General features: G+C 55.3%; 1 protein-coding gene across 1 annotated transcript; it reads right to left on the bottom strand.

The window, feature by feature from the left end:
* Positions 1 to 1,223: 1,223 nt before the first annotated feature.
* Positions 1,224 to 9,394, bottom strand: KCNS1 (potassium voltage-gated channel modifier subfamily S member 1). Its single transcript, XM_063402246.1, has 2 exons — positions 7,851 to 9,394; positions 1,224 to 3,036 (listed from the first exon to the last, which is right to left on the bottom strand). Exons 1-2 carry the CDS (start codon positions 8,814 to 8,816, stop codon positions 2,581 to 2,583), a joined length of 1,422 nt encoding a protein of 473 aa, XP_063258316.1. The 5' UTR covers positions 8,817 to 9,394; the 3' UTR covers positions 1,224 to 2,580.
* Between the last annotated feature and the right edge of the window lie 8,878 nt (positions 9,395 to 18,272).

An 18,272-nucleotide genomic window follows, 5' to 3' on the forward strand; every position in this document is an offset into this window, starting at 1 on the left:
GCACAGCAGTGGGAGGATTTTCCTAGTGCAGTTACTCAGAGCCATACAAATCCTAATGTCTTCACAGAGAGCAGGAGGCTAAAAAAAGAAAACATCTTTCGTGGCTTTCCCAACCCTGAGCTTGGAGCTCTCGTGCACCAGCCCCCTCTGATGTGCCTTTGCAATGTGGCAGAGGGGCTCACAGGAGATCCTGCCTTGCTTGTAGCACCCAAGGTAGGGGAGCTTTTGCCTTGGAATGATTAGCAGCATGTGGATTTTTTTTTTTAATGAGGAAGCTCTCAAAGGAATAAAGATTAAATTCTGCTTTTATCCCTGACTCTATCACGCCCAGCAGAGTAACACACCTGACGCAGGGGGAGCAGCACTGCCCTGCCCAGCCAGAAAAACAGCCTAGACACCCCCTCAGTCCAGAGCATCACAGAGGCCACAAGCAGCATCAGGATTTCCTCCCTCCCAGCTGTGGTGCCTGGCTCCTGAGAGGCTTTTCCAGAGCCCACCAGCTCCAACCCATTTGCTCAACACCCCACAAATGCCTCGTTCACTGAGCCTCAGGAAGGTGGGTTATTCCAGCTGCTCCAGCCAGGATGGCAGCAGTGGTGCAGGCACAAGGACTGGCTGTCAGCACATCCAGAGCAGGGCTGAGGTGGGAGCTCTGCTGGGCTCCAACGTGGGGCTGGAGCTGGCTGGGACCTGCAGCACTGTGGGAGCAGCTTGGCTGCTCCTGCTCACCTTGACCCACCCTGGCTCACCCCATGAGCACATCCAGCTGCCAGAAAACAGAAACCAGCATCCACAGCAGATCATTGAGGTCTTTAATAAAATATACAGTATGCATCCCATGCATAGATAGAAAATTAATTTACATGCTCCTAATTATTTGCATAATGCTTCTTGATTAATAGATGTAATTTACTCTTCACATTTGAATACATTTTGCTACTGGAATATTTATGTTGAGAAGGGGAAACTCCTTCCTGTATTCAAGTAAAAGTGCAGCAGGAGCTGGTTGGAGCAGAGGGTGCTGCTCTCCAGTCCCAGCTCCCAGCAGGAATAAGCACAGAGCAGACCACGAACCATTGGTACTGGAAGACTTGATGATGCCAGAAGCGTGAGCACCCTCCCATCCCACACCACCGTTCCTTGGGGAGCCCCCCTGAGTCCCACTGGCTTTGGGAAGGCTGGACCTGCACCAGTGTTGGTCTGGCTTTCCTTACCCACGGCCAGCAGATCACTGCAGGCAGAGCCAGCACTGCAGCCCAGCCAGGACAACCAGCAGCAAACAGTGATGCAGGTACCTGGGTCATTCTGCAGCCTCCAACACGTGTTTGAGGTGGGATTGTGGCATGCACATTTCTCCTGCTCAGAACAGGCATTGCTGGGTGCACTCCTCTGCGTGCAATGGAGCTGCACAATTTCCAGAGAATGGGGGGTGGGAGGGCAAGGAAAAGCTCTGTAGGGAATTAATGCTGTGCTGGGAGCAGCCCCAAAGGTGCTCAGGTGGACTGGGGTCCAGGCAGGGAGGGGGTTTGGTGTTCCAGGCTGTGAGGTGCTGACCCTGCCTGGCTGTGAGGTGCTGAGGCTGCGGTGACAAAAGCGGTGCCAGGTCCCCTCTGTGCCAGCTCTCCCTGCAGAGGAGGGTGAGTGCAGCGGCACCCGGGGAGCTCAGCTCCCTGTGGGGACACCCGGGGCAGTGTGACCCCCTCCTCACAGCCCTCCTGCCCCTGCCTGGCCCTGAGACAGAGAGGGAAGAGGCAGGATTAAGCCAGGCTAGGGACTGTGGTGATGGAGACCAGGGCTTGGGGGACAGCCCTACTGGGATTGGCTCCTCAATTCCCCCAGCTTGACCCCTTTGACTGCTGCTGCCTCAGAGTTCAGTGTCCCTTCTGCCTGGTCATCCCCAGCTGGTGTCCCTCCCCAGGTGTGGGCAGTGCTCCCAGCTGTGCCACACTCCCAGCACAGCCCCAGATCCCAGGAGAGCAGATAAATCCTAGCTCCAATGGAAAGAAGGGCAGGTTCAGTCGATCCCACTGCAGGGGCTGGGGACCATGGGGCTCACCCTGAACTGGACACTACCTCTCCTCCCATACAGACTCATTCCCAGACCCCTTTCCTTTATAGCTAGGGGGCAGTTCAGCCTTTTGAGACTGTTTCCAGCTGGGGGTAGGACATGGCTGGGGCTGGACTTGTCGACATGGCACAGGATCTGTAAGGGCTGCCAGCCTGGTTGAGAGCTGCCTCATCCTTGAGCTATTTAACCTCACCCTGGACAACACAAAACCTCAGGATGGAGGAGAATCCCTTTCCATACATCTGGGGCAGTGCCTGATCGGGGGGTCACTTGTATTTCTGATTTTCTGCCTCCCTGTCTGGCAGGGCTATATCCAGCACCACAACCTCCCTTTGCAGCCACGGGTGAACAAGGTGAAGGCTGAGACACGTCCAGGCAAGCACAGGGTCTGGAAGCAGCCAGCACCCACCGGGCATCCCCTCCAACCCCTGCTGTCCTCGGCAGGGCAGGGGCGGTGCCACACTCACCGTGAGCAGGCAGGTCCCTCGTGCCCCAGGGCCGCAGTGCCAGGCTCAGGGGCTGGGGTGGGCGCCGGGGGTCAGACCACGGCGGTCGGGGCTGCCCCTGCCCAGGGAGGTCTCGCTCAGAGCCTCTGAGTCCCGGCCACGGCTGGAGATGCTCCCGCCCTCCTCGGGGTCCTTCTTGCCGCTGTTCCTCACCGCCGCCTCCAGCGCCTTCTGCTTGCGGTAGAAGTGGGAGAACTTGTTGAAGATGATGGTGATGGGCAGTGCCACCACCAGGATGCCCCCCAGGATGCAGCCCGAGGCCGCCAGCTTCCCTGCCACGGTGACGGGCACCACGTCGCCGTAGCCCACGGTGGTCATGCTGACTGTGCCCCACCACCAGCAGGCCGGGATGGTGTCGAAGCCGACGTCTTCCTCCTTCTCAGCAGTGTAGGCCACTCCCGAGAAGACAGAGACCCCCACGGCCAGGTAGAGCAGCAGGATGCCCACCTCCCGGTAGCTGTGCTGGAAGGCAAAGCAGAGCATTGGTCAGTGGGAGCCATGGAGATCCCTCAGTGCAAACACAGCCCTGCACAGGCTCCCTGCACGCCTCCACCAGGGATCTCAGTGCCTCCCTCCACCTCTGCTGTGGGGTGTCCTGCTCCAGGGGTGGGCTGGGATGGGGTGGGAGTGCATGGGTGACTCACATCTGGAGCAAGTGGTGCAGCCAGGAATCGTTCCTGGCACCCACAGCTGCCTCTCTGCACTCCACCAGCCTGGGAGTGCTGGGAGGGAATTAAGAGCTGTTCTCCCCAGCCAGGGATCCCCAGCAGAGGCTGCTCCCCTGCCTCCAGCACTCACTCTGGCCTGATCTCAGCTAGCAATATTTAGCACATTTTCCTTTTATCTTGGCAGGTCCCCAGAAACCACCTAATAGGCAACCACTAAAAGAAGCAATTTGTACCTTCCTGAGTGGCTGGCACTGCTCGCAGGGAGGACGTGGCCTCTGCTGCAGGCTCAGCTCAGCTCTTATCCAGGTCTCAGCCTAGGCTCCCTGGGGACCCCTGAGCCCCAGGGTCTCTCCTGTACCCCACCACCACTGAGCCTCAATGTTCATGAGAACCCTTTGTTACACACGTGTAGAAACATCACATCAGAGCTGACATGAAGCCAAACATCCCTGGGATGTCCAGAGACCCATCCAGTGTCAGCATGAGCTGGTCTTAGCACTCCTCTGACAGGGTAATACAAGCCCCAGCTTGATGAGATACAGCCCAAGGGGTCTGGGAACCTTGGTGGGAACACAGCCATGGGACACCAACTCTGATGGCTGTGGTGTGATCCTTGAAGAAGACAAAGTTTCTCTAGTTTCAACCTAAAAAACCTTTGTGCTGAAATCTTTCTTTGTATGTTCCTAATATTTGAACAAAGTATAAACCTGTGCCAGAAGCCCAGGGGAAAACACAGTGGGCAATTGGAGGACATGCCAGGAAGGCGCTGCCAGGGAACAGACTGCCACCACCATCCTCCCTCCCACAGCTTGTCCAGTCGCTTTTTGACTACCACAAGTGAATTTTTTGGATGTTTCTGCTCACTGACCTGCCAGCTTGCTCTTCATCTTCTGGGGAAAAGAAAGCAGAGCTTTGATTGTTGGGATTTTTTTCCCAGTCCCCTAACAAGCAGAGAATGCTTTATTGGAGACCACATAATGGCTAAAGGAAATAACAACATTTGAGCAAAGCAAATAGCAGCAAATGTGGGAAAAGGCTTCTGTGGTCAGGGTGAGACTTAAAGGAGGTGGATTCATGGCAGGGAATGAGGAGACTTTGCTTAGACAGCTGGCAAAATCTGCTCAGGTAATGCTAGTAATACCAAATAACCTCCTCTTCCTCCCCTTCCTCCTCCTCCTCCTCCTCCCTTTCCTTTCCCTCACACTGCCTTATAGCAGTGCCAAGGGAGCTCCTCGAGGAGGACAAACAGCTCAGAGCCAAGGCTGTATCACTTGGCCAAGAAAGACCTGCTCCTGGCTGGAAGTTAACAGCAGGTCTGTACATCCCAGCTGGGGACCAGCAGCACCAGATAACCTCATACATTTTTAAAGAGTATCGTTTCTGGCCCTGGGATGTGTTGGAGGGGAAGGCTAAAGAGAAGTCAGGCAGCTCCATAGCTCCTGCTGCTTCAATTTACAAGCAAGGTCAGGGTTTACAGCACAGGGAAGGCTCCAGAAATCTCCCAGCTGATCCTCGGACACTGGCTGACACCTATTTGCAGCTCTTTATCTGCAAAACTTCTGTTTTGCTCATTGATTGAGGGGGCAGGCAGCTGCAGCTGGGGTTTGGCTGGGCTGCAGTTTTAGCCATGGTTTGGGTGGGATGCAGGCTTAGCCAGGGTCCAGGTGGAATGCACCTTTAGCTGAGGATCGGGTGGGATGCAGGCTTGGATGGGGTTTGGCTGAGATGCAGTTTTAACCACGGCTTGGGTGGGTTGCAGCAAGTAGCCAACATTGAGGGAGGCAGTGCTAGGTAATAAAAGACTCCAGCAAAAGCCCTCCCAAGCAGAGGCCTCTCCAGGTTCCTGCCAAATGCACATCTTTCCTCCAGTACAGCAGAAGACAATCGGAATGGAGGAGCCCACTCTGAGCCCTGCCAGAAATACCGGGCAAAGGTGGCCTGTGGTAGTGACAGCAGGGTGACATGTGATGTGCAGTTCCAACCTCTTTACATACTTGGGCCCCTGAGGGGACAGACAGCAACTCCTGAAGATGCCTGTGTGTGCTGTAATTACCCAGGGACCAACATCTATCGACTGCCAGTGGGAGGGGGGATCTGCACTAGCAGTAATGGCAGGGAGGAAGAGCAGAGATGTGCAGGAAGCCTCTCCTCAAATTAAACACGCTGTGGATCAGGCCCCCAGCAATCTGAGGACTGTTCAGGGGTTACGAAGCACAAATGGCAGAATTCCCTCTGCTAGCACTTTCATGGCAGGGGAACAATCACTCAGCTTGCCAGAGCCATCGCTCCCACTTCCTGGCTGTTAACAGCCTTCACTGCTCTGCTCCTGCTTTCTGCTCTCGCAATAGGAAGTAAATTATGATTAACAAGACGTTGTAATTTATGTGCCCACTAAATCACAATGCCAGGCTGCTGCATCAGAGCTGTGTCTTTGCTCATCCCCATTTGGAGCTGGCTACGGAGTCCCCAGGAAGGGGCACTTTCCAGCACGTCACTGGTGAATCAGCTGCTCGTCAGACACCAGAGCAGGGACACTGCTGGCTCACCAGATCTCCTTGGCTGCTTATTAATATACACATGAGTCCATCAGTGCCTGTTCTGCTGAAAGGTGTCCTTATTCCAGCAGGACTTAGGGAGCCCTTCCCACGTGTGCAAGTTTACTTAAATTTCACCAGCAGTGTTACCTGGATCTGTCACCTGTCAGTGCTCCTTCAAGGTGAGTGTTCAGAAGTAAGTGTGATGCAGGTATGAGTTCAAGCATCTTCATTTCAAACAACTCTCCCTGGATTCTCAGGTTTTGAGGATGTCAGGAATATTTTGATGCTCTGTGGGCTCTGCAAGATTAGTTCTGGGCAGGGCTGATCCTGCTTCACAACAGAAGCTGGCAGAAGACCTTTTCTGCTGCCCATCCTCACACCCATTCACACTCAGTGGTTGCTTTTCTCCATGACTCAGCCACGGGAATGGGTCCAGCCCCAGCAGCCGAGATCTGCCAATGCCAGTACACCCCATGCCAGCCCTGTCACTGCTGCAGCAGTGAAAACAGGGTGTCCCCACCTGCTCATCCCTGTCATGGCCCTTCAGGGGGAGCAGCATCAGGAGCTGCAGCTCCCCCCCTTGCCAGGCACTGAGTGGGAGGAGAGTGGCCCTTTGGTTGAGTTTCAGGCTCTGGTACAGATTGCTTCCTTGGCATTGCTGTGATACACCAGTCGTTTGAAGGGAAGGAAGCACAGGGATATTTGTGCAATTGCCCCAAGGAGAGGCAATGCTTTCCCTGGTGATCATCCCCCTGTGCCCAGCATGAGCCCCATGTGTGGTGGAGCACTGGGAGCATGTGTCACTCTGAGTCTTAGCAAGGCTCAAGGATCAGCTTTAGGATTCCTAGTGATGCAATCACCAAGAACCAGGGACAATTAAAGGCTGAGTTTAATGGCCTCTGCACCAGGCTGGATTTTCTGTGTAAGCACAGGAGGTGAGTTTCCTCCTCCCCAGATTCAGGAACACAGCCCTCAGCAGAAGGGGGATGGAGGGGAGAGATGGTGGGGGTGAGCAGGACCACACTGGGTGTGGAAGCTGGTCCTGCTTCACCACTGAGCTGCAGTGATGCAGGTCTGGCTGCAGCACCAGGATAGTGAGGATTGCATGACAGATTTCAAGTTGCCCTTGGTCTGTCTGAGGACGCCACAGGTACTGTGCATGAGGGTCTCGAGAAACACAGCCTTGGGCATTTTATGGGGGATGTGGACCCTCTCACCAAACCTGCAGGGATGCCACTTCTAGGCTCACCTGAACCCTGGTCCTCCACATGCTCAGCATTTCATCCTCCAGAGCTTTCTCCTGAGGACCACATTGTCCTGGGACCGGCTTTCTCCAGCCCTGCATGCCAAGTTTTCCATCACACTGAGGGGCAGCTGCTGAGGGCACAGACCTTACCGGGGGCTGGTTGTCCCAGGCCATGTAACTCACCCTTTGCTTTTCTATGGCTGCTTTGTGCCAGTCCCAACCTCACTTTATCCTGAAGCATTCAAGTATCAACTCAGCTGGACCAGGATTTCTCTGTTTCCCTAAATGGGCAGACACCAGGGACTGGACACTGGCCTCTGGTCAGCTGGCAGCATGCCCTCCTGTCCCCTTTTCCCACAACGGGGACAGGAGCAGCCCTGAGCCACATACACTGATGCTGGCAGACCCAGCAGCTGCTGGCTGGCCTGCTACCTGCCCAGCAGGTCACTCTCAGCCCTGCTAGGCACTGAGTGACTTCTGGTGGAACATGCCCATCCACCCATGCATGGCTGAGTCTATTCCAGTGCTGTGCAATGAGGCTTTCATGCCACAGTGGGATGGCTGAGACCCTGGAAGCACCAGCACGAAGCACAGTGGGATGGATTTGCACTGTGTGTGCACAGAGCACTCCTGCAGTCAGTGCTCCTCACGCTTGTCTGCTTTAGCAGACAACCAAGAGCCCAACCCACCACCCCAAGCCAGCTCCCCAGGCACCACCCAGAGCTGGGAGCTCACTGCAAAGAGAGTCTTCTACATCCCCCAGCCATGCCAGAGGTCTCCTCCTTGCCCTAAAGGAGAAGATAAGGAGATAGAGGGACAGTTTACCTTCAAGGTGGCCCCCAGTGACCTCAGTCCAGTGGAGTGCCGAGCCAGCTTCAGCACCCGGAATATCCTCATGAGCCGGAACACCTGCACCACCTTGCCCAGGTTGCCCAGCTCCGAGTCACTGCCCATGGTCACGTCCACCAGGAGGGTGAAGTAGAAGGGCAACACTGAGACAATGTCAATCAGGTTCAGCGGGTGCTTGAAGAACTTCCTGGGGTTGGGTGAGAGCAGGAGGCGGGAGGAAACTTCGAAGGTGAACCAGGAGATGCAGAAGTACTCCAGCTTGTGCAGGATGGGTTCATCGAGCACGTTGCCATTCTCATCCACCTCCTGGTACTCGGGCATGCTGTGGATGCACATGGTAGCTATGGACACCAGCACCACGCTGATGGACACGAAGCTGAAGAGTTTGCTGGGGATGGAGTAGCCGGGGTTCTCCATGGTGAGCCAGAGGCGCTTGCGCAGGTTGCCGCAGCGCAGGGTGCTGTAGCGCAGCAGGTCGTGGTTGATGTCAGAGATCTCATCAGGGGACGTGTCCACGCTGCTCACCTCGCTCTCCTCATCCCAGTTGTGGTGCCGGCTCTCCAGCTTGCGCTCGTGGTAGCGGTAACTGCAGCAGGAGTCCAGGAAGAACTCGTTGATGCCCCAGTACTCGATCTCCTGGCAGAAGGAGAAGACGCACAGCTCCTCCATGACGTGCAGCTTCCCCGTCTGGTAGAAGTGGAGGACGTAGAGGAAGAAGCCGGGGTTGCGGTCGAAGTAGAACTCCCTGGCGCTCACGTCGTAGTCATCACAGAGCTGCAGGATGGACTCCTCCGAGTCGCAGGACAGCAGCCGGCCCAGGCGCGTGTCGGGGAACTTGGAGAGGGCGCTGGAGCTGAGCCGCCGCCTCAGACCGCCCACGTTGATGTTGATAACGTCCTCCTCAAAAGCGGGACCCCAGTAATTTAAGGTCTTGTTGACCATGATCAGCAGAGCGGGAGCGGGCTCCACCTGTGGATGAGACAGCGGGGCTGGAGGGACGCAGGGCTCCCCCAGATCTGGGTGCTCCTGGGTGGGGGCGGCCAGAAGCACCCTGGGGAGTGAGGAGGGATGTTTGCATTTTGAGAAGTGGGGGCCAAGGAGAGAGAAGGGGAGAGAAACAGCTTTAGACCGTTGTTCTCCTGCAGTATGGAAGCTAAAAAAAGAAAAGCCAATGATTTTTCCATGTGAAACTTTCCCTTGTTTTTTTACCTCCTAAAGTTTCTCCCTTTGCAGGTTGTCAATGGCCTAAGGAAGGCAGTTTAATGCACCTCCAGCTCCTCACCCTTGGGGCTCTCCTTCTTCAAACAGGTAATTAGTCACTGAAGAGAAGATTTATTCCCCAAAGGGTCTCCCAGAGGAAAAATTAAACTTGTCAAATCAGCACTGCTGCGATTCTGCCAAAGTGCTTTGTAGCCCCACTACCTACACTGCTAATTAGACCTGGTCCAAAAGTCCTTAGATGGTGCAATCTTTCCAGCAGCACAGGCAGTTTTGCCAAAATCAAAGTATTATCACAGAAGGTGTCGATTTTAGGCAGAATTTGAGAGGAAGAAGTGTCAAAACAATTCATCTGCGTGTTTTGTTTCCTCTTGTGTGTTCTGCCATGTAAAATATTAAGATTATTTTGATTATGTTGAAACATAACAAAAACATGATTCAGAATCATTGATGACTGAATAAAATCTGTAAGTCAATGGGGAAATAAAAACACAGTTTTGATTTCTATTGTGTTTTAGGAATTTATAACTTTCAGGGAGCCAGCCTTTGTCATGCAGCAGAAATTCTATTTTCTAATGAGAAACAGTTAAAGCATCAAAGAAAGAGAAGCATTCCCACACCTTCAGGTGCATTTACCTGTCTTGACCAGAAATTTAGAACAAAAAGGCAAATAAAAAGCACTGTGATCTTTATGCACTGCCTTGAAATTAGATTTTTCCACCTACCTTATTCATCAAAACAACCAGGGGACACATGGAGCAGCCCTGTACTCACGGGATCCCCCTGGCACAGAGTGGTGGGGGTTGAGGGACACTGCTTTGCCCTCTTGGTTGAGGAATTACATTTTTTTCCTGTCTTGTCACCCACAGAATTTTCCAAGCTTTTAGGAGGTGCAGGGAGAGAGGGCACAAACAGGCATCAGGAACCAAGGGAAAAAAGGCTGCAGCCCCTGCAGTGATGCTGAGGTGCCAGCAGAGCCCACACAGAACAGCCTGGTCCCACAGCAAGGCCAGGTCAGTGACACGAGGTGGGTCCCTCCACCCAGGGGAGTCCCGTGGACCCCACTGCAACCCCTTCTTGCTCACCACCCATCCCACAGGGTTTATGGGGCAAACACCAGGGCTCTACCTGCCTTCCAGTCTGAGGAACTCGGTGTAAAAGGTTTGTCACCCTGGGAGGGACCTGGGGGACACGGTCACATCTAAATCTGTCAGTCAGAGCAGAGCTGCAGAGGGGCAGGTAATGGAGCTGTGGTTGAGCCCCGGAGGTGTTTTTAACACTGAGCAGGGCTGTGGGTGCAGGAAATGCCAGATTTGGGTGAAACAGCCTGGCAAAGGCATCTGCGAACTCCACTGCATCTCCCGGCCAGGGCTCCTTAAAGACACAGCTTTGCACCACAACCATTACACCAGTCTGGAGGAGGCAACCGGCTCGTGATAAGCCTCAGCACTTAATGGACTCATTGTCTTGCCTTTCAAAGGGGAGGAAAGAAGGAGAAGGATCCATTTTTAATGCTTAAGCCAGAGGCAAGGGAGAGGAAGGGGTGTAAACACTTCTTTCAGGGATAAATTGGAATTTCAGTGTCAGATTAGCTTTTCCAGAGAAGACATCACACAGCCCATCTGTGGGGTAGGGATGACTAATCCAGGTTCCTTCCAGAAGGATGCTCATGCATTCGGGCTGTAAGCACACACACAGATGGGGGGCCCTGGAGGTGCATCTGTGGGATCCAGCTAATCCCAAAACCAATCTCAGACTCTCTCTACACCCTCCCTATAGAGCAGCCTCTCTGAAAGGTCAGGCCAAATGCCACCAAAATCAAAGGCAAGGTGGTCTGGGGGCTGAGGTGGGGCACAGGATGGCAGGACAAGCCTGAAGCATTGCTCCAGCTCAGCCAGACCATCCCTGGCACACGGCTGTGGCTCTGGGTGAGATGTGCCAAACCCTGACAGCCAGAAGGGAAATGGCTCCTACCTCTCTCCCAGCTCAAAATTAAAAGGTGGGTGTCAGGACCCCGCAGGCTTTGTACGCCAGGGAAATCCCTCCAGCCCTCCTGCACTGGAAGCAGAGCGAGAAGGGTCACGAACTGCCAGAGATGTTCCTTTCTGATCTTCCCCTATGAATAGACCAAATTATTTCTGCCCACATACAGCTTTCATCTAGGAATCTAAAGCAGCAATTAATAGTTTTATAACTCTCCTGCCTATTTCTTTCATGAGCAGCTAGGCTCAGCTTGAGAACAAAACTGGGCTTTGAACTGGGACCCAGTGTGATCTCCCCTGCTGGGCCATCAAAGCGTGCACCTCACTCACATTTGCAGGAGTATCAGCTGGGAAACAGAAGCTTACTTTGGGAAGCTTGGGTGATTTTTATTTAAAAGCATGACGGACAGAGAATACAAATGTGTCTGTCTGGGATAAAGTGAATTTGCAAAATTTTCCTTTAGTTGACCCAAAATTTCCATGAATGATTGGAAAAAGGGAAGAGATAAAGCCAGTCTCTTTCTGATAAATGTTGAAATACATTGTAAGCTATTTTGAGACAACCGTCAGAATTACACAAGCCCAGTGTGAGCTGGGTGTTGGGCGTTCAAATTAATATCTATCTTCTGGAGAAAAAATCCCTGATATATGCATTTATGACAGTAAAAATAAAATATAAAACAGATCAACCATGTGTATAAGAAATGCTAGAAGAGTTTCCCTTGACAACATTTTTTTTTCTCAAAGGCTTTCTAATGGAAGTTATGTATATTTATTCTACCTGGCAGAGAGAACTCAAGGGAGTGGGAAGGAAGGTGCTAATAGACATTCAAGTGAGGATGCAGCAAGTGCAGGGAGCACACAGGGTCTTTTCCAACCAGGTACAATGGATTTAGATTAACAGTCCAAATAAAAAAACCCTGTACTTACAGCTCATCGAGGCTTCCCAGCAGGGAGTCGTGTGGCTTGTCTCAAAGGAGCCATTAGAAATGCGTAGAGGAGGAGGAACCTCTTATCCTTTGCCTGTCGCCTAGTCCTAAATGCCCTGTCACCCGGGGCTTGTGACCATGCACGTCCCAGGTGTGCAGGGGTGGTGGCTGCAAACCACTGAGGAGATCCTGTGCAGGATATCCACGGCACTGGGGTGGGACTGGGGGTCCCCTGCTGAGCACCTGAGGGGGCCAGTGGGGCTGGGTGGCATCCCAGCTTCTGCAGGGTGGTGTCCCCATATGCTGGGACAGGACTGGGGGGATATCTGCTTTCTGGTCATCCAAAATCATCCCCTGCAGAGCCCCATTGCTGAGCGTCTCTGTGCTCATCGGCTTGAAGATGCTCAGGACCAAGCCTTGGGCGGTGCAGGGGTTTGCCAGGCAGGCAGTGGGGAGAATGGAAGGGGGATTCCCACTACATTCCCACTACTGGCTGCTCCCTGCAGGCAGAGCACAAGCTGTAGGCTGAGAGGCCACCAAAATGCCCCGGGCAGGAGATGGAGATGACTGGGGATCCCTGCTCGCCTCGGGTGCAGAAGAGGGTGATTACCAACAACCCAGCGCTGTGCCAGCCTCCACTCCCGGGTCTCACGCTGCGCGTACACAGCTCTCCAGAGGGACCTCCGTGCTCCGTTCGCAGCGGAGGGGGAATGCAGCCCCCGGGGGAGGCAGGCTCCGGGGCGAGGGACTCCCCTGCACCCGCCCGCAAAGGGACGGGGAGGAGTGTCCCTGCGCCCGGGCACCCAGCAGCATCCCGGGGTGTGGATGCTGGCACGGCTGCTACCCGCTTACCCCGGGATGTCGGTGCCTCGCTTCCCCGCTCATCCCTGCATGCCGCTGCTCCGGTTGCCCTCTCACCCCGGGATGCCGATGCCCCGGGTCCCCGGCGCACCCCAGGGTGCTGATCCCTGCAATGCCCGGGGCTTCTGGTACCCCGGGTATCCGGGTTGCAGGTGCCCTGGTCCCTGTGTTACCGATCTTAAGGTCCTCGCCGCGCCCCGGGATGCCAGCGCCGCGGGTCCCCGGGATGTCGGTGCCTGCAGCGCCCCGGGATGCCGATGCCGCGGGTCCCCACCCAGCCCCGGGATGCCGGACCCGCTGCGCCCCGGGATGCCGCCGCCCTGGTCCCCGCCCGCCCCGAGTGCCGGTGCCGCGGTCCCCGCGCTGCCTGTGCCCGCAGCACCCCGGCGGCTGAGCCCGGCCCCGCGCCGCCGCTCACCTGCCTCGGCGCCGCCCCCGCCGCAGCGAGCGCGCCCGGCGCGGAGCCGCGAGCCCTGCGGGGCCGGCGGCGGCAGCAGCTCCGCGGGGCCGGGGGTCCCGCCCGCCGCCCTTCCCGGTGCCGCCCTCCGCCCGCCCGCCGGCGCCGCGGCGCGGGAACAGTCGGGGACAGCCCCGCTTCCCGCTTCCCGCCTCCCAGTGCCCGGTTCCAGACCGCCGGTGCCCGTTCCTGGCTGCCTCTGCCTCCCGGCAGCCCCTCCCGAGCTCGGTACAGGGGACAGGGCTGAGGATGCCCGGGGAGAGCCCACCGGACCAGACCAGTGACCTGATTTCGGCGGAAGCGGCTGACAGACAGGTCGGCACAGCTCCGTGCGAGGCTGGCGGTGTCCCCTGCGAAGGCACCACCACAACCGAGCCGGGAACCTGGACCGGGCGAGGGCACCCCCGGCTTTCCTGAGGTCTTACCTGCTGCAAGTCCCTTGGAAGGCGGGAGAGCTCAGGGGATGGCTGTGGCAGCCGCGGTGGGGGTTCCCTTCTCACCCGGCCCTGGGCTACCCCAGGTCTTTGCGGAGCTGCCCGGGTGGCAAGCGCTGCCCTTGGGGCTGAGCCCCCGGAGCCGGGAGTGCCGGGCCGGGCCGTGCCGTGCGCGTTCAGGCCCGGCAGGGCCCCGGCTGCGGTGCCGCCCTGCGCCGGGCACACGATGCACCCCTGCCCTCGCAGTCCATCTCCGTGAGATCCATCTCCATCTTGCTCCTTGGAGCTGGCAGCGTGGAGGGCACCGGGGCAGCCCCGCGGGGAAGCGCTCCCCTGGCTTGCCGAGCTCCTCGGCGTCTCTTTAAAGGCTCATTGGGGGTGGTGAGGGCGGCGAGCCGCGGGCATGGCACACGCTGGGTTTCAGGTCAGCGAGCTGCCGCCGCCCGGGGCCATGCCCAGACAGCGCGGGCAGCGCTGCGAGCGCACCAAGTCCCCCGGAGTCAACTGCTGGAGCAGAGCGATGGGAAGGAGAGGATGGGAAAGGGACCTTCCCGGGGACACAGCCGGGGCTGCATGTCCCCGCAGCGATGGCTCATTGCTCCGGCAGCCAGCACAGAGCAGCTGTGTCAGACAGGCGGCAAGGGGCGAGAATTCACAGCACCCTCTGCATCCCTGCTATCGGCTTGCTGATTGCAGTCCGAGGGGCTGGAGCCTGAGGGCTCTCACCCTTCTGCTGGCTTGCACGAGGCGGACTGAGAGTTCCTTTTGGTGGCGAGCATCCTTCCCCCTGCCCACACGCCCGCCTCCCGCGTGTGCTGCCAGCCCTGTCCCTGTGCCAGGCAGCGCTGGCCGCTGCAGGGCCATCAGCGTGTCTCCATGTGTGTGATGTGTCAGACTGTGTGTGCTTGTGCTTGTTTACATGGCAAGGAGGCAGCGGAGGGAGGGGGAAGGGATGACTTTGAGGGAGGCCTCAAAAAAGAGAAGGAAAAAAAAAAAAAGGAAAAAAAAAGGAGGGAAATTCCTCTGTTCTGTGATATGAAGCAAAAAGCATTTATTTTTATGGCAATTAGAGATGGCTGAGCATCCCTGGAAGCTGCAAGATAAACATGCCCATCTTTGTCTGCTCCAGGCAGCTTCGAGCCTGGCTGATGGTGGGTGCTGAGCCCCAGCGGGGTGCGGCCCACGGGGTAGGAGGAGGGCTGGCTCCCACGTGGGGTTTTCTCTGCCTGTCACTGACATATGGTGATCAGGGTGAATTTTCTTTTCCCTTCTGAAAATAGTTCTCATCCAGCCATTTTTTCAGGGAAGGAGCTGTGCCTGGCACTGCAAGGGCACCCAATCCATCTGGCACTTTGTGTCAGCACCAAAGCCCTGTTTATGCTCTGCTACAGAGTCGACCTCAGCCGTGTGCCCCCCAAAATCAGCTCTCCCAGTACAAGGAGGTTTGCTGAGTGTCCCTGGGCCTTGTGGAGGAGCTGAATCGTGAGTGGGAAGGGAGTTGCCAGGGCTCTGCCCTTGTTGCCTCTAGACTGGAGGGATCACCCTGGGAAGGGGCTGGGAACACACAAAGAAGAGATACCTCCCTGTTTCCTGCTCCAGCTCAAGGCTCTGGCTGGAAGCAGCTGCAGAGAAGGGAAGTTCACTTCCCAGGCTGCAGAGGACCCATGCAGGTTTGTGCTGGCATCACAGCATCCTTCAGAGGGGACTTGGCTGCTGCATCAGTGGCACCTGAGGTGAATTTTCCCTTTTCTGCACAAATTCAGAGGCAAAAGACCTGACTCTGCCATGAACCAACTAGAGCTTGTTGACCTGCCTTCCCACTGACCCTGTTACACTGTAGCAGGAAAGGGAGACTCCCATTTTAAGGCTTTTTTCCAGCAAACTGAGGTGTAAGGGCTGTTCCTTGGCACAGCTGTGTTTGCGGTGGCCCTGGTAAGGCGCAGTTCCCCAGGGCACGGGCCAGCCCCGTGCCCCCACTGCCACTCCTGAGCTAACTGGCAGTGATGTGGAGATGGGAACAAGCAGAAAATCAGGTCAGCTGGAAATGCTTTGCCATCTCTTCCTTTCATGTCTCCCCACAGCTTCCTCTCTTGAGGAAGGCAAATCTCTGCCCACTGAACACCGGGGTGGATTATGTCGATAACCACACGGCAAATCCTCCACACGGGCACAGGGGGCAAAACCTCTTGCCGTGGTCTCTTCTGCAGTCTGGAAGCAAATAGCAGAGGCAGGGTGAGTCTGAAGCCAGCAGCCATTTCAGTGCTGCAGTGAGTCATCCCAAAAGGCGCTCAGCTTGTGGCAGCTCCCTTCCTTTCTTCTTTTTGCCTTTTTTATTTCTTTTTTTTAATAGCTGATGTAGCAATAAATTTAAAAAAAAATAGCAGCAAATACATATGAATATAGCGTGTCTCCAGAGCTCCTCTAATTAAAAGAAAAATCTTCAGGCACTTTTGAGCCCCTTGGGTATCTGTTGTGAAAGGCTGGAGCCGCTGGGTACCTGCCACGTGGGAGGGTGGGATAGAGCAGCGCACCTGCGAGTGCAGGGGGATCTGCCGAGCTGGCAGGGGCTGATTAATGCTGGGGACTTGAGCACAAAGCACTTCACAAATAGTCCTTTCCAGAGGGAAAGAGCTAAATTAGGCCACATGCAAAAGCCTGGTCTTGTGTTTCTCAGTGGCAAAGACTTAGTATTAAATACGTGTGGGCTTTCCTTAATCCTGTTATTTCCCGGTGCTTTCTGTGCCCCCTGGTGTGTTTGTTCCCCGAGCTGTGGGAGGGGGTTGCTCCAGCCAGAGGGGTTTGGGCTTTTCCTTCCCGTGCCATTGGCTGTTCCCATTCTTGTGCCATCAGCTGTCCCAGTTTCCATGCCTCTCCCTGCAGCCAGTTCATGGGGTGGCGGGAGAGAAAGTGAGCTGTGACAGTGGCATCCTCTGAGCAGGAGGAGAAAAGTGAGGACACAAACTCCACAGGATTCCATCCCTACAATCTCCCATCTTCCTCCCAGAGCCACAGGGTGTCTGCAGATGCTGCTGACAGGGGCATATCAGCCTGCTCCATGCTGGAAATTAATTAACCAGCTTCATTCAGTCTCCTGGATACACCTGTATACCCAGCCCCCTGCAGAAGGGTGATTTGTTGGAATCCATCTGCAGCAGGCCTGGGACAGGCTCTCAGTATGGCCTGCAACAGCCCATCCCTCTGACAGCCTGGAACTCTTCTGGACTTGAGTTTTACTGAGTTCACAGCATGCCTGAGCCAGGAAAGATTAATGAACATTCACTGAACTTTCTGGAGACCTTGAATTGCGTTTGGACTCCAAAACTCTAACAGGAAACATGAGAGAATCTTGAGAGTTGTACCAAAGCAGTGGCTATTTTTTATATATAGATGGAAAGCCTCCAGTAAGGGAGCAGGGAGATGCTGCAGTGTAAGGTCAGGCATTTCAGAGCACTGATTTACTGTCTGGCAAGTTCCCACATGCCTTGAGCATATGGATTGCCTCCACCTCACAGCAACCTGCAGCCTCCATGCGCTGCATCCCCTCCATCCACTCTGTCTCTGCTCCAGGTTGTCTCACCGTCCTCCAACACCCAGGACACATTACCAGAACTGAATTCATCAAAAACAAAGGCTATTCCCAGGCTCATCATTAACCTGTTGGAGCATCTTGGGCCAGGGCTTCCCACAGGCCAAGCCCTTTCCAGACCATTCCCAGCAGGGCTAGGAGCTGCCATAGGTAGAGGTGCTGGCAGAAGGGAGGAGGTGAGGTTAATGGCAGGACTTGCTCTGTTCCCTGACACTCATCTTTGGTGTCAGGTCAGTCACACTTCAGTTACCAGTACAGAGAAAGCCACAAAACCCAGTCAGTAGATCCATACTTGCACAGGCAGCATGGGCTCACTTCTTGGATTCCCTGCCAGAAGAGAGACAGGTGAAGATGGGAGCACAACTTTAACTGCAATTAAATCTTACAATACTGCAGGTCAAATGATGCAAGTAACCAAGAGTGCAGCCGGGCTTTGACTCTCTGCAGGCTCATGCAGTGAGGACACTTGCCCTGCATTTTGCTTTTGATAGCTTTTTGATAGCTGTGCACAGCCAAGGCCATGGCCATGGAGGGAGCCAGGGGTGGCCTCTGATTCCTGCCAGCAAGGCCAGGCTGGGTGGAGCAGGGACGTCCATCACCTGCCCCTGTGCTGCACTGCACATGGAAATGCCTTATAAATTAGTATTTAGAAATGATAAAATGAGGCAAATTAGAAATCAGTCTTTTCATGCAGTAAGGGGGTCAAGTTAAAGGGTGATTTCCCAGAGATTTATCTGATCCTGTAGATGATTTCATTCCACAGCAAAGCCAGCTGAGGGCCTGGCACAGATGGAAGCAGGGGCAGCAAACCTGCCCTGAGGCTCTGCCTCTCCACCAGAGCTGGAAACAGAGTGGCCACTGGGTTTGGGGCTCTTCAGTCTATGCCCAGCTCTGTGGACACAGGTGAGAATTTCAAAACTATAAATTGCTG

This window comes from Prinia subflava, chromosome 8 (assembly GCF_021018805.1).
Source record: "Prinia subflava isolate CZ2003 ecotype Zambia chromosome 8, Cam_Psub_1.2, whole genome shotgun sequence".
Taxonomy (NCBI): domain Eukaryota; kingdom Metazoa; phylum Chordata; class Aves; order Passeriformes; family Cisticolidae; genus Prinia; species Prinia subflava.